Raw genomic sequence first — 14,922 nt, 5'->3', positions numbered from 1 at the left:
TTGTTGCCTAGATATTTCCAGCTAGAGCCGTAGAAGTTGATCTTGCGAGGCGCCAGCAGCTCTTGCAGTGTCCAGCCTCGAGTAAACCATCTACTTTTGAAGAATTGGGAGGAATAGAAAGAATCAAGCTCGTCGTGTTCAAAGTGTGCGTCCTTGACGAAATCTAAGAACTCATCATCGAGGTTGTCGACGTCTGGTAGGAAGGCATAGCAGATCCTGGATTGCGCATACCAGCGAAACATGGAATTGATAGCTTCAGAAAGTTCGGCGCTGGAACTTTTATCAATACAGCAAGTATCGATCCAGACGTAGTGATAACCATCCTTGACTGCTTGCAAGCAGGCATAATCGATTTTGCTGTAGCCTGGATGTTTCTCAGATGTGCCGTTTTTCATATCTTGAAAGATGACTTCTGCATCCCCCCAAGTGTGTGATAGTATGGCGTATGATGGTGGATCACGGAGGTGAAAGAACTCTTCAAGTTGTCGGGTCTCGACATTGAGGAGACGCATCTTTGCTGACCTGAGTGATATGGCAACTTCCCATCAAGATCAGGGAGGAGCCATAGTCCGAGAACACGAAGAGAAAGCAGTATTCCCTGGACTTTCAATCTCAACTAGAACCGTATTGCTGTAGCGATTGATAAAGCTAAATCCATGAAATGAGATGGTGTTTCTTTTATCGAAGAATTGAAGTATATACACATCACGTGTCGCTGAGTAGATTTGGCATAGCTTTTGAGGAAATGGTAAGCTCTTTGACTGAATACTAACAAGAAGTAAATGACTTACGAAGAAACAGCCGATAGTTCTCTGGAATATCTTTGTAGTCGATGTCGACGCGAAAGCTCCAAGGTAGTGTCCAGCTAAGTGGAAAACTTCTCGTGCTCGATGTTTGACAGATTGCTGCGATCATAGTTCTGCCGCCTTTGCATCTTAAATGGAGCGACGGGAGTAACCATGGCCTAACTCTTGCTCAGAAATGTCTTTTTGACTGTTGGCTATTTCTACGTAAGTGAAAGACAAGATGTTTCCTGTTCTCACCTATGTCCCAAAATGATACACCGAGTTTCCCCATATGAGGCACGTGATCCAACACCAACAGGCCTGGGGTATCTCTGCATATTGCACACCCATGATAGCCGTAAACTGCTTTGTTCCCGAGTCGATTCACAAGAGAAGTAGAGTGCTGAAATACTTACGCTGGGCGCAAAAAGTGCCAAAAGACTTTTACATTGCTGTACTCTCGAAATCCATAATGAGTTTTCGCTCTGAAAAGCAGTCAAACACCCTAATGAGGAAAGATATTAATAAACATGAAGGATGACATGAAGAGTGCAACGAGTGTTCATTAGAACAGCAAATAGCTGTAAGCTGCTGTGTATGAGTGTTCGGATAGTGTGAAGGTAAAGCATTTGATACTAGTAGTGACGCGCATGGTATAGAGAATTGAGACTTTCATCTCTTTGTCACGTATTCTCACAAATTAGGCATTTCAATATTGAGACTTTGATAGATAAAAGATAACTTCTAAGACAAACCGTCTCCAACTTGGAAAAGCACAAGCCTTCATGACATCAAGTAGACAAGTGAAATAACATACCTCATATATCAACTCACTATAAAAAATATTTTGAAAATCCAACCGTCAGAACTTCAATCTAGACACGGACTTGTGAAACGCACTTGGAATCTGACCAACAGAGCGGGATGATCTCACCTGCGCATCGGATCGAGTTACAATCCTATTCCAGACTCTAATTCGACGTCTGTAACAAAAATACGAACTCGTCGTATCTCCTAATTTCTTAGGTACAAGCTAATTTTCGATAGCGCATCGTCGCATGTCATGAGCACATTCGAGTCGTCCAACCTCCGCAGAAGCTATTCACGCGAACCGTCGTCATGGATGAGTTGGTGTGGGGGACTAGACTGGACTGGCTCTTGCCGTTGAGGACGTTGGACACCGCCATGAATTTTGTTGCTTGGAATTCTGTTACTGAACTGTATCTCAGATATTGCTAGGTGTAATTAAATTTTTTTTGGCTAGAGGCTGGAGATTGGCAGTTGCCTAGTTATTCATGAGTCGGTGAGAATAAGTAGTTGAAACCCTTCTCTTTGGCGAAGAAGCATACGATCATATCTCTGAGATGTAGTCGGCTGATAGAAAACGCTCACCTTTCTCCAGGTTTGAGGACCATGCATCGTCATCCGTCATCCCACCAAAATGCGCAGGATGCCGGGCGCCGTGGGATTGCGCTCCCGCTGCATGACCATCAACACGGCAGCTTCGGATGCCCAAAAGCTGGGAACAGCTCATCGATGTGGCTGGAAAGCACCGTGTGGTGGACTTGGCTGGCTGGATCTGGTGGATGGTTGGCTTCACGCCATTCCGCATATCCAGGTAGGAAGCGGAAGATGAGCCACATGTACACCTGAGCATGAAGAACCTGCTTGCACTTGAGGCTTTTGTACTGATTAATGGGAAGAGTGCATTGAAATTTTAAGACTTCGGGAGATGGGTTCAAACGGGCTTGAGTGAAATCTGGCGACATGTTAAGAGTGTGCATTGGTGTGCCTGTCCAATATTGTACTTTGATGCTCAAAATGGTAGCTGCGAGATGAGGATGGTACGAAATAGGTGACACGGAAGAAGTCACACTTCCTGTGTATGCATGCAAGAGATATTTCTGGTATAGCGTGGCAATCCGACTAAGCGAAGACAAGAAAGTTACGAAGTAACACGTTTTTTTACAAGTCCTTTCAATCATGGCGGTGAAGTACTTGAATGTAAAAGTCTGGCTGTTTGGACTGTTAATATGATATGGTCCTGTGGGTTGTCTTTGGCAAAAATGGATGCGTTGGCGAGAATAATGAGTCGTGGATGAATGGAGCAATTGCCCCTGGCAGCACCTGCACCATTCCCCGAGTCGTCCGCTTCCACGTCTGATATCTCGTCTTAAACTCTGGAGCAGCACTGGGTGGCAAGTCTTGTGGTTTAGTAGTATTTGAGCTACTTCTGAGTAGCCTTCTCAGTAGCCTTCTTGGTTGTACCGTAGTGTAACTTGTTCGAGTCTGTATGAGTGTTGCGTGTATCAAAAGTGATGATGTTCTTCGTGCATCATTCAGGGACCAAGCCCACGGGCAGATCATCGATGAAATATTGCCGGGAAATCGTTTAGTACCCAATGCAAACTAGCTCAAGATGTACGCTCGCACTAATATACACATAGTAGCGCTTTCCTGCCTCTTTCCAAGATCTAACCCAATCACGCCTCACCATTGGCCCCCACTACGGTCGCCGCTAACCAAAGGCGGCAATCTCCCTCACCAACTACCACACCATCAACTCTTGGTGCGACCGAAGCCAGCATACAATTACGACGCTCCACTTTTTTCGACATCTGCCCTCCGGCCATCCTGCCCTGCTTTCCTTTATCATCCACGACCTCCCCTCCAACATTCGTTTACGGAGACTTTGCGACCCGGCCCACCAGAGGAGGACATCTGTAGTGTTACAGTCTTACAGACCGCATTTCGACATCAGCTTACCTTCGCTGCACCAGAAATTCTCTTCACGTCCATCTAACGGAGCATGTGTTGAGGGTTGTGCCTGTGAAGAATTTCCGACGCTCCCGCGCGGTACAGCAACAATACGAGCCGGACCCCGGAGCTTCAGGAACACACCTCTCTCGCGAACCGACGAAACATCTCGAGTCGAAAATTCTGTCATTGATCATCAACGAGTACTCATCTGGATTGTCGCTTTGGCTGCAATAAACGGGGACGAAACCGGTGAAAGGGAGCAACGAAGACGAGTGCCTTTGGAGACCGGGCAGGCTCGAAACGACCACCCAACTCGGCACGTCACCACTCAGTCGATCGTCACAACAACGAGGGATTTCCCAATTTCGTGACCTCACTCCGTCGCATCGAGACACGAAAATCGCGATACGAGGGCTCTGCCCATCCCTCAGTCTTTCCTATCTTCGAATTACCATAAATAATAATTATTTCCGCAACAATGGCACGATTTGCTTCCGCATCCTGGGCAACGGCCTTGGTCTCGTGCCTCGCCATCATCAATACCATAATACCATCCGTTGCAGCGCAGGACACGCGAACGATATCTGGCACCAATGCAGACGGCGTCACTCAGACACTATTGGTAGACCGTACGCCAGCACTGTTTACTGGAGACTTTGGAGATTGTATGGGAGGGAACAGCTTGATGAACATCACGTCTTTCGACGCAGCCTACTATGCCGATAACATGACGGTGCTGTTCAATTTGGCGGGAACCAGTAACTTGTTGAATCAATCCTTGATGTGTATGCTTTCTCTACGCATTTCATCAAATGTTTTGGCTGACTCTCAATAGTGCACATCTCAGTCCAAGCTTATGGAGAAGACCGTTTCGATTTCCTCTGGAACCCTTGCAATGCAAACTTTGCTAGGTGAGCTTCATGCAGAAACTTGGAAAACCCAGTATCCTAATCATTACTAGTCTTTGCCCCCTCAATGCCAGTGTCCCTATCTTTGGACAGGCTAGTATTCCTGTTTCCACGCAAGATGTGTCTGCTATTCCCAATATCGCTTTAGCAATTCCCGACTTTGAAGGATCTGCCGTTCTGCGACTATTCTCAAATTCCTCACAAACGCAAATTGCATGCTTCAATGCTGTCATGAGGAACGGAGCCAGTTTCTCACATCCAGCCGCAGTAGGGTCCGCTCTTGGTGTTTTCACACTTTTTGCACTCATAGCATCCTTCTTCACGGCTATCTATGGTGTCAGCGTTCCACATATTCGAACGCACTACGCTCACTCCCTCTCCGTATTAGTTATCTTCGAAGTTTTCCATTCAATATTCTTCTCTGGAGCACTGTCACTCAGCTTCCCAAGCGTTCTTCCCGCTTTCTGGTCTAATTTCGCCTGGTCGGCAGGGATGATCTACACGGATAGCATTATCAAATCACTGAATGGTTTTACAGGCATATCTGGGAATTCCAGTCAAGTTGGTGGAGCAGGATCTGTCACATTGAGTACCAGTGGAGGTTTAACACAGCAGATTTACGGACGCTCCATCAGCGGAACAGCTGGTTCAGCACTCGTGGAAAGAGGAGAAGAACTTGCGTCACACATCTACAAGCGAGCGATTAACGAAACGGAAAACGCTAAGCTGTACGACTGGGCAGGTGTTCCCGTTTCCCCTGGTCTTCCATTACCGGGAGACTGGACGGGATTTCCAGGGACTCTTGCACAGGTCGATATTCCCGCGGCGGATGCTTTCATGGTTGGCTTTCTCTGGCTGCTCATTTTGATTGCCATTCTTGTCGGCGCTGTGGTCGCATTCAAGTGGATTCTCGAGGGCTTGAGCGCCATCAAATTCATCAAACAGGATCGTCTCGCTCTTTTCAGAAGTCATTGGCTCGGATTCCTTGGACTTGTCGTCCTTCGAACGCTCTTTATCGCCTTCTTCATGATCATGACCCTCTGCCTCTACCAATTTTCTTACGGAGGAAAAGCTGGGCCCATCGCCATCGCCGCCATTGTGTTCCTGATCTTCTTCGTAGGCACACTCGGTGTTTCTGCTTATGCCTGCTTCTACCGAGCGAAATTCAGCAAATTGGACAACGCTCCAGCGCGGGTTGAACAACCGCAACGTAAAAAGAAGTCGAAATGGTACAGATCTGCCAAGTCATCCAGCACTGATGACGGATCGAAGAGTGGGTCAGAAGGTTCACTATTCGGTCTTAATTTTTTAGGAAGGGATGCTGAAAAAGAGAGTGTTCACGATGACACAAACTACAGCAAACGCTTTGGGTGGCTCACAGCTCGCTACAGACGTTCAAGATGGTGGTTCTTTGCCTTCTGGGTCGTGTATCAATTCGTCCGAGCTTGTTTCGTTGGTGGTGCTCGTGGCAGCCCAATGGCACAGGTTATTGGCTTATTCGCCTGGGAGCTGATTTCCTTTGCCGTCATTGTCAAAATCAATCCATTCGAAGGATCTCGAAACACCGCACTCGCAGTTTGGATGCTTGGTATCAGTAAAGTTGCCACTGCAGGACTATCGATCGCTTTCTTACCCAACTTCAAAGTTGCCCGAATTCCAACTACTGTAATTGGTGTCATCATCATTGTCATTCAGGGATTCTTGGTCATTGGTGTTCTTATTTTGATGGTTTTGGGCTTCATATCAAGTTACATGTCGGTCATGCGCAACCGCGAGGAATTTAGACCTAAGGGCCTTGCGAACGTTCGCCTCAAGTACTTTGGTCATCTTGAGCAGAAAGCCACTGGTCTGCCACCGCCACCTCCACCGGAACCAGAGGAGCCTAAAGAACCATACTTTAGCGTCAAAACGGTTCGCCGAGCGCCAAAGATCGAGGACGAAGATGTGGATGACTTTGTCCCAGATATGGAAGACCAACATCCAACCGTGTCTCAATTCTCGTTCAACAACCGAACAAGCCGAGCCAACAGTCTTGCAAATAGTACACGAAGCCATGGATCTGTGTATGGAAATGTTCCTTATGGTGCTCGTGTCCACCGTGCGAGTTGGAGTTCCAGGGAGTTCCAGAACTTCAATCCAGATGAGTTGAGAAGGGGGGATTCGCCTCTCGAGACACCACCAAGGGTGTCAAGTGCTCACCATACGGCAAACAATTCGGTATCGAGGACCCCTCTTATGCGACCTGTTCGTTCGCAGAGTAGTCTTCGTCAAGCTACCAATTCCCCGCCTCAAGGCAGGTAGCTTGTGCAATGCAAACCCAAAAATTTCACGAAGTTATGACTGGAGGGGGTAATTTGTGGGTGGTAGAAGATCGTTACACCCAAGAAGTTCGCGGAAACGTCCTCCTGTGCGGCTTATAGGCGTTTCATATGTCATCCTATCAGCTACTCTTACGCTGTTTTGTGTTGGGCATAGACTGGTATTCACATTACATTATTGCATAGAGGCATGTCACATTACTAGAGACACCTCCTTATTTTGACGGAGCATTTGGAGGGTATGGCATGGCGTTCTGGTAACAGCTCGTACATACTGCTTGTAAGCTTCGGCTTCTACTGAGTTTTGTGCATTGAGTAGTTAGTACGCTCTCAACAATAAGATTCTTCTAACAAAGCCATCTCTTTTACTGTGACAAACGCGCTTTTCGGGGTAAGTAAGTCGTCTCAATCTGGGAACATGTCTTGTGTTTCTGCTACTATGTATGATCCGGGTTCCCTGGAGTGTCTGAGCATCAAGAACTCCTCAGTCAGTGTTATGCTGGCCTAGCTTGGTGTTTAGAGGTATATCAAGCATTGTGGTTATCTTCAGGTCAGTTCCTCCTCCCTTTACGGGGGGACCAAGCTTATGTTCCAACGCGGTGCTGTGGTCAGTTCAAACTCACTGTCATGACCGTTTCGAAGACTCCGGCCCCGAAAGAGAGCCTTTCAAAAGATGACATATTAGCATGAGCGACACCTGGCAATCCTTGTATCAGCGCCGAATCCATGGCAGCAAACCTGGGATCTGGAAGCCGCATACAAACGGTGTACACGTGATCGTGCCGTGGTTCTTTCCTCCTCGCCATCTATCAAGACCTCACCTTTCTCGACGCGTCACGTCCTCGTCCATCTAGTACTTCTTCGCGTCCAAGAGTTCTTCGAGAGACGTGTTCCTATGTACCCAGAGTCAACGCATCTGGATTCGACTTGTTTATATTACTTTCGTGATTTCAAAGTCTTCTTTCTATTCCATCAATTCTTTTAGAGGGCTTCCAGTTATTTTGAACGTTGAAAACCGCTTTTCAACGCGTGCAATAGGTGTTCATCATGTTCTACAGTCATGAGAGTAAGTTGTCGTGTGGACATTCTATAGGGGAAATCTACTGACGCTTTGTAGTTCTGACAAATCGCAAGTATGGTATCGCAACTATATGGTAAGACCTCTTCATCAAGCAACGCATCGAGCCTAGAAAAGTTCGAGGCCATCTTGATTGTCTATATGAAAGCTTCTTTTATATCAACTAAACTTCTCTAGGCTGGTCGCGACTCTGGGTTCTAAGTCAAATACGAAGAAATTGACCCGAAAGGCAATCTGCGATGTCAACCTTAAAAAAGCATGCAGTACCATCAGCGAGCCGGAAGCACCTATGGCCCTGCGTCTTCAAAGTAATCTCCTGTAAGCACCAAACCCCCTCTTTCACGATGGCATTTTTGACGCGTCTAGATATGGCGTTGTCCGAGTCTACTCTCAACAGTGCGACTATGTTCTACAAGATGCTCAAGCTGCTCAAGCAACCATTCGCACTTTGTTCAAGGTGTCCAAAACTAGCAATCTTGACTCAACGGCTTCTAACGCAAAGTAAGTACATCTTCAGTATATGAACGCTATCACTAACATATCCCAGACGCGATCAAATTATGGTGTTGGATGATCCTGCTTTCCTTCCCGAACTTGAGCTCCCGCCGCTGCAAGATTTCGAATCTCTGGCCTCCAATTTCAACAAAAGCTCCCAACGGTCATCACAATCTATGATGTCTATCGATCGTGAGCGGGGTAGCTCGGTATCGTCAATGAGTGTTGCGGCTCTTGAGTTTCCATCATCAAGTCGTAACAGCATGCTATCATATCAGCTACCAAACAACGATCCTTTCGCTCTATCTTCTGCACACAAGCCAATCATTGGTGAGGACTGTGGAACAAATGACGAAGAACTCTTGTTGTACGATGATGCCGCATTCGAATTCGATGATGAGGGTAATTTACGAGACATCTCTCCTGCGGAGATTAATGTCCGCCAGATTGATAAAGGCGTGGCTGCACGGAATCGATTGAGTAGCTCTGCAGCTAGTGACCGTGTTCGAGCTGATCATGCAATTGGCAATTTTGAAGTCCCGGATTTTGGCGGAGATGATTACGGGATTCAATATGGACGGGATGAGGAGTTGCCAGACGCAGAGCCATTCTCGCAATTAGGCGCACATAACGAAGGTCCATTCATGAGTGGAGGCTTACAACAAGACGATCAACCTCTACACATGAATACACCCGATCTCGTGTCTGATCATCCGTCTGGAAAGCACTCTTCTGAAGACCCCAGCTTTGAAAGCGCCGAAGCTCCTAGTAAGCGAAGAAGGATCACAAAAAAGAAGAAGAATCTGGTGGACTCGACACTCGCCTTGACAAACAATGATTTGCGAAGGTTTAAAGACAATTATCTTGCAACCATGGCTGCTTCAATACAACATAGCAACGTGTACAAAGCAGCTTTCCAAGCGAGAAAGAATGCTCAACATCTTGTGTTTGGTACAGGTATCATGGGTGTGGGGAATGGGTTGGGATCTTTCTCTATACTCAGCCCGCTTCAGTCATTTGCTGGAGATGTTCTTAAGGCTAAGATCACTGGAACGGCAGTACCTAGCTCTCTTAAGCGAAACAGAGAGGCAGAGAAGCCTAACCAAGACAGCCACTCCCCTAAGCGAGCTCGAGGAGAAGATGAAGTTGGTCGTGGATATGAAGATGAAGTGCTTCTCAATTTTGACGAGGATATGCCAGAAGAAGGTCGTAGCAGTAGTGGTGTAGAGATGGGAAGAGATGCTCCGTCTGCTCTCCCAGATTTCCCATCTTCAGCTATGCCGTGGAATGTTTCTGCTTCCGTTCATTCGCACCAGCGCGGTCTTTCTTCTAGAAAGCCAGGTTCAATGCTTTCGGTAAGTGCTTGTCAAACTACATAACACCGTCACATATGCTAATTATATTTGTTAGGGCGGCCGAAGACCAATGTCACAATCCCCTCTCATCGGTCGTGGCTCCAATCTTCCAGGAAATCTTGACCACCTCTCCCTACTCAACGACGAAGATACGATTTTCTACGGCCGCGAGGACGACTTCCAAAGCATATCCGGCCATTCTCAACCAAACTTCGGTCTTCCCAGCTCCTCCCGCGCCGTCTCCAATCCACCCAACCCCGACGACTTTGAGCTCTTCGGCCCGGCAGCAGCAGTCGACACGCAAACTGCCGGAACCTCTCAATGGGTTCGTCAAGCTCTCGACAACGAAAGTCACAATTTCTTAGAGTATGTTCGGAATAGTGTTGATGAGAAAACAGGTGATGAGCTTGCGGGGATCGGGACTGAGAAACCATTTGTGACGTTCGAACAGCTTTTCGAGGTTCAGATGCATTCGAAGGTTGTAGCTGCGCAGGCGTTCTATCATGTGCTTACGTTGGCTACGAGGGGGAGTGTGTGGGTTAGTCAGGGGAGAGAGGAGATGGGTGGGGAGATTAGAGTTGGTGTTAGTGTTTGAGAGGCTATGTTTCTGTGAATGTTTGAGGATTTGCAAAAATGATATCGTGTGTGGAGGTATGACATGGCTGTAGAAGTCTGATGTGGATGGATGTGTAAGATTTTGTTCAACAGATGGATAGTGGTAAAGGTATGCGTTTTGCCACATAGAGGTTGCATATATATATTGCTTGGGGATATCAAAGAAGGACAATAGAATTAGCTAGATGGGTGATTTGCTATATCTGGCGTTTGAAGAAGGGGGAATGTAGAAGTAGTTTTATCATTTCAACGTGCTACGTAAAGTATCAAATTCTTTTTTAGAAGCCTTCTGCACATCCGGTTACCAATACATATCCCAAGGACCTCCCATCCTCAATCCCAAGACCAAAAAGGAATTACCCTGCTCAGCACCAATTACCATCGATATTCCAAACACGTCAACTGAGTTCCTAACAATCAACCCCTCCGTAATCCACATCCATAACGCTATCGGCCCCTTGAATCACTCTCGCCACCATCCCGAACATCGGGCCCGAAACGTCGGTGTCGAATGATAGTACTAAGGATAGTAGGTATAAAGGAAACTGATATCTACTGTCTTCATCTAGTTTGTATATCTGATTTTTGAGATTCTTTTGCGTATATCTTGTCTTGTATGACTAGAACCCCATTGATCATCTATTGTTTTGGTGTTGTGTGATGTAAAACGTGTATTTCTTTTATAATTTATAGGGTTTCGGGGGTTTGGGTTTTGGGAATGTGGACGATATACGTTGGTCGATATGAACTTGGGTATGCGAAACGAGCTTTAGCGTCGAGACTCCTATTGAGCGAGCTCTAGACCCGGATTTTCGTTGAAGGCTTCGCGGTTTGTAGTGGGTGGGAAAAGGGTTAATGCCGAGATTATTGGAATGGATTGTGCAGGATTTTTGGGGTTGCCTGCCAGAATGAGATGACTGGTTTGGAGAAATTGAAATTCGACAGATCTAAAACTTATGGTGTATATCTCCCCCCCATCACTTCAACCCTCTAACCCAATCCCGAGAAAGATGAAAAAAAGAATAAACATTTAAAACCCCCCCTCAGCCGTCCTAGTCTCCCCCCACTAATATATCCACCCCAACTCAATCGAAAAAACCGCTTCACCGATACACCACCTAATACTCAACGCTAACCGGTCCCCCCTCCCCGAAACAACTCTCGGGCAACTCTTCCCGATCCATCAACCCCAACGCAACCACATCCCCCCAAAAGAAAAGCGCCCGATGCTGCGCATAAGCCAGGTAATCAAACTCATCCTCCTCGCCGCCCTCAAGCTCACTCTCGATCCTCTCCTCCGACTCTCCATTCTTCAACGCCTCGGCATGAAGACCCTCTGGCCGTTTCTCAGCGACGAGACTATTCTTCTGACTCGGATCCGCCAACGGCGCAGGTGAGGCGACGAGTTCGTTCGTGTCCGTGACCGTCTCAGGACTTCCCGGGTCGGAGTCTTTGTTGTCGAGTTCTGGGACGGTGGCTTGCACGATGCCCCACGCAACCCATTGAGCCGAGTTGGCGAGACGCCAGATACGTGTTTCTTCTAGGAGGGCGGTGACTTGACGTTCGATCTCGGCTTCGCGTTTGCGTTCTTCTTCCGCGTAGTAGCTGGTGTCGTCTGATCTGAGGTTCAAGGAGGAGGTGCTGCCAATGCTGGAGGGAGGACGTGGGTAGGAGGATCCTGTCTCGTCTATGCCATTTTTGATTGAGCCGTTGCTGCTGCCACCGGGAGCGCGAGAGTCAAGAAGGAATTCATTAACGCCGCCGCGCATGGCGGATGTGGTGCCATCGAGGGGGAGGAGTTTAGGGGTTGCTGAGGCGCGAGGATTGAATTGTGGGCGATGATTGACGTATGAACGGATGAAATCACGTTGCTGTTCTAGGGTTGGGTAGCGGGATGTTTCGCATGCCCAAGGTCGCTTTGGGTCGTGGTAATTGTAACACCATTCTGTAAAGTGGTTGGCAAATTCTAACCCAGGAGTATTGGCGGAAGCATATTCAAAGTCGATAACTATAAGTTGTTTATGATGATTCGCGGGTAGGAGGAGCGGGGATGGTGGTGGGTAGCTTCCATCTGAGGTAGGGGTTGGTGCTGGTGGTGGAATAAGACGCAGGATGTTGCCATATTGAGTCTAAAAGAGTCAGTTGCACAAATCTGAAAATGGAAAAAAAGCAACTTACATCATTATGAGCAAACACAAGACGGTTTTCTACCCCTCCCTTCTTCTTATAATACTCATCCAACCACTTCCTATACTTATCAACCGCAGCCTTGAATACCTTCCACCCAACACCACAAATCAATCCTCGTTCGCGCCATGCCTCTTTCCCCTTTCGTTGACTCAAGATTTCGCTGTCTAGATAAGTGATCACTTCTTCGCATCTATCAACCCATTTATCCCAGTTCCTCCAAACAAACGGCCCTTCTTCTCTTTCGCGCTCTAGAAGATCAATACCTTCATGCAACTCTCTCATTCGCTTGGCAATTTGCTTGCTTGTATCTTTGACTCTTAGATCCTCGAATTTCAACGTTGTGGCATTAAAGTACTCCTCGAATCTGCCGTTTCTAAACGTCCCCAGCATTCTCGGGCCAATTCTCTTGCGCGATAATCTCTTCAAGATCTCAAGCTCATTCTCGCGATCGATAAGATGTTCAACTTGTGGACCGTAGATTCGAAGTAAAAGCTTTGGTGGAGGTTTCGAAGAATGCGCCTTAGATCCATTCTCGATGTTCTGAGGCTGTGAGATTCCTGGTGGAGGCGAAACAACATAGACAGCATTTGTGAGAGCACCGCTCAACCTTTCAACTTCGATTTCTCCTCCTCGCTCGAGAGCCACCTTTCTCCACCCTTTCAATCGAAGCGTATGTGCCAGCCTAACAATCTCACTCTTGAACTGTAACCAATGTTTCCTCTCCTTCTCCGCGCGCTTTGAAGTGCTCAGTGTCACAGTTGTGTCGCTCGACTCGGCTACCCCTCCACCTGAATACGACATCGTCTTGGAATTATCCAGCACAACGTCGCAAGAAGGAACAACCACATCGCCCTCATGATACTCCGTATCCGAGCTGTAAGCTCTCCTCAATGATCCCCTCCTTCTACCAAGAGTACTCGGTCTCCTAGTCGGACTTGCCAGCGGCAGACTATCCAGGCCAAAAGAGCTCATATTATCCTCCAAAATCTTCTGTAGTCGGTCCAAGGAAATGTTAGACGCATCAGAGTCCATACTCGATGTTCTTGGTCGAGCGCTCGAGCTGGAAGGTCCACCGCCGGCACCTTCTCTGGTCGCAGCCGCAGAATCACCATCTCCCGCTCTCTCTTTCGATTTCTTCGCCGCTCTTTTCGCTTTCTCGGATTCGAGCCAGCCGACCACGTCGCTCAAAAGTTTATCACGATGCTTGTCCTCTCCTTTGTGTCCATGATCTCTATGATGTACATGCAATCCATGTCCTTCCCTGTGTAATCCATGAAGGCGATGGTGTCTCTTCTCCTTCTCCTCATCTTTCCCGTTCACGCCGCCTTTGTTCGCATCGCTATCGTCAATACTACTCTGGCTCGCCAGACTCAATCGCGAAGAATTGCTCGATAGCATGTTGACCCGTCCACTAAGTCTTCTGGAGGACAGGTTTGCTGGGAATTGCTTGATGCCACGGGCGTCTTCTGTGGCTGGGAGAGGTGGGAGAGGTGGGATGGGCTCTGGATCGCCTTCTGCAATTGAGACGACTGTTTGTCGTTAGTGTGTTGGCTCAGTTTGCAGTATGAGAAAAGGTATGGGTGATTCGGGTGATGCAAAGATCGATTTCACGTTGGTAGATGAATGCGATCTGGACCCCGCACTAAAGCACCACGATATATGTTGCAAAACAGAAGTGAATGAAGATGTTCCCCTAGGTAGAATTGGCTTACCTTTAGGACCACTTCTAGGACTCATATTCCCATCCTCACTCTCCTCATTCTTGAGCGCCGGTCTCAATGGTATTCCCTCTGTTGAAGACATTTTGACAACTATCTTTTGTTTTTCCTCGTCCAGTCTCTGGTTCACTTCCTCTTGCTCTACCCAGCTCCGGGGTTGTCTCGGGCAGACACGTATTGAGAAGCAGAATTATCTGTCCGTCTGCCCAGGCAATCAATTGCTATCCTGTGCAGAGACAGCAACAGCACTTTTGTCTATTTCCTAAAGGACAATCTTCCCAGCCCACGTGCGCAACGCCTCGACAGTGCTCTCTCGTCTGAAGTATATAATTCGAACCCAACAACAAATAAATAAACTGCTCGATGAATAACAACAAACTACAGTACCAGATATTGGGATATCAAAAACATGTTTCGATACTTGATCGAGACGCACCGCGCACCAAAAAACTTGTCATCGTTCAACAAAGGGTTCAAGGCAGCCCGATCAAGCAGCTGTCAAGAAATGACATCGGTGTGGATCCTTGTTGGCCAGTCGGGTACGGCAGTAGAGCTATGCCGACAGGGTCCCCGAATCAAGACAGATACCCGACACACGTGACGTAGCACAGCCACAATTCGAGGGGCAGCGGGACCCTCACCGATCCCGTCACATGCCCAGGTGCAAGTTAAGATGGGGATGGAGATTGGATATCAGAAC

The 14,922-nt window shown here is 47.6% G+C and overlaps 3 protein-coding genes across 3 annotated transcripts; 2 read left to right on the top strand and 1 right to left on the bottom strand.

Moving 5' to 3' along the window:
* Nucleotides 1-4,023: 4,023 nt before the first annotated feature.
* On the top strand, nucleotides 4,024-6,754 carry GLAREA_02320 (uncharacterized protein; the record flags this gene model as incomplete). Its single annotated transcript, XM_008087406.1, has 3 exons — nucleotides 4,024-4,330; nucleotides 4,381-4,456; nucleotides 4,507-6,754. The coding sequence occupies 3 exons, from the start codon at nucleotides 4,024-4,026 to the stop codon at nucleotides 6,752-6,754; spliced, it is 2,631 nt and encodes an 876-aa protein (XP_008085597.1).
* A 1,064-nt stretch (nucleotides 6,755-7,818) lies between these two features.
* On the top strand, nucleotides 7,819-10,294 carry GLAREA_02319 (Winged helix DNA-binding protein; the record flags this gene model as incomplete). The annotated part of the gene is made up of 6 exons (XM_008087405.1): nucleotides 7,819-7,837; nucleotides 7,889-7,925; nucleotides 8,027-8,167; nucleotides 8,216-8,350; nucleotides 8,397-9,699; nucleotides 9,755-10,294. 6 exons carry the CDS (start codon nucleotides 7,819-7,821, stop codon nucleotides 10,292-10,294), a joined length of 2,175 nt encoding a protein of 724 aa, XP_008085596.1.
* Nucleotides 10,295-11,432: 1,138 nt separating this feature from the next.
* GLAREA_02318 (Protein kinase-like (PK-like)) lies at nucleotides 11,433-14,307 on the bottom strand (the record flags this gene model as incomplete). The annotated part of the gene is made up of 3 exons (XM_008087404.1): nucleotides 11,433-12,443; nucleotides 12,493-14,033; nucleotides 14,217-14,307. 3 exons carry the CDS (start codon nucleotides 14,305-14,307, stop codon nucleotides 11,433-11,435), a joined length of 2,643 nt encoding a protein of 880 aa, XP_008085595.1.
* Nucleotides 14,308-14,922: the final 615 nt, after the last annotated feature.

Source organism: Glarea lozoyensis, assembly GCF_000409485.1.
Source record: "Glarea lozoyensis ATCC 20868 chromosome Unknown GLAREA6, whole genome shotgun sequence".
In the NCBI taxonomy this organism is placed as follows: domain Eukaryota; kingdom Fungi; phylum Ascomycota; class Leotiomycetes; order Helotiales; family Helotiaceae; genus Glarea; species Glarea lozoyensis.
The sequence above is the reverse complement of the archived record's forward strand: the minus strand, read 5'-3'. Positions and strand labels throughout refer to the sequence as shown.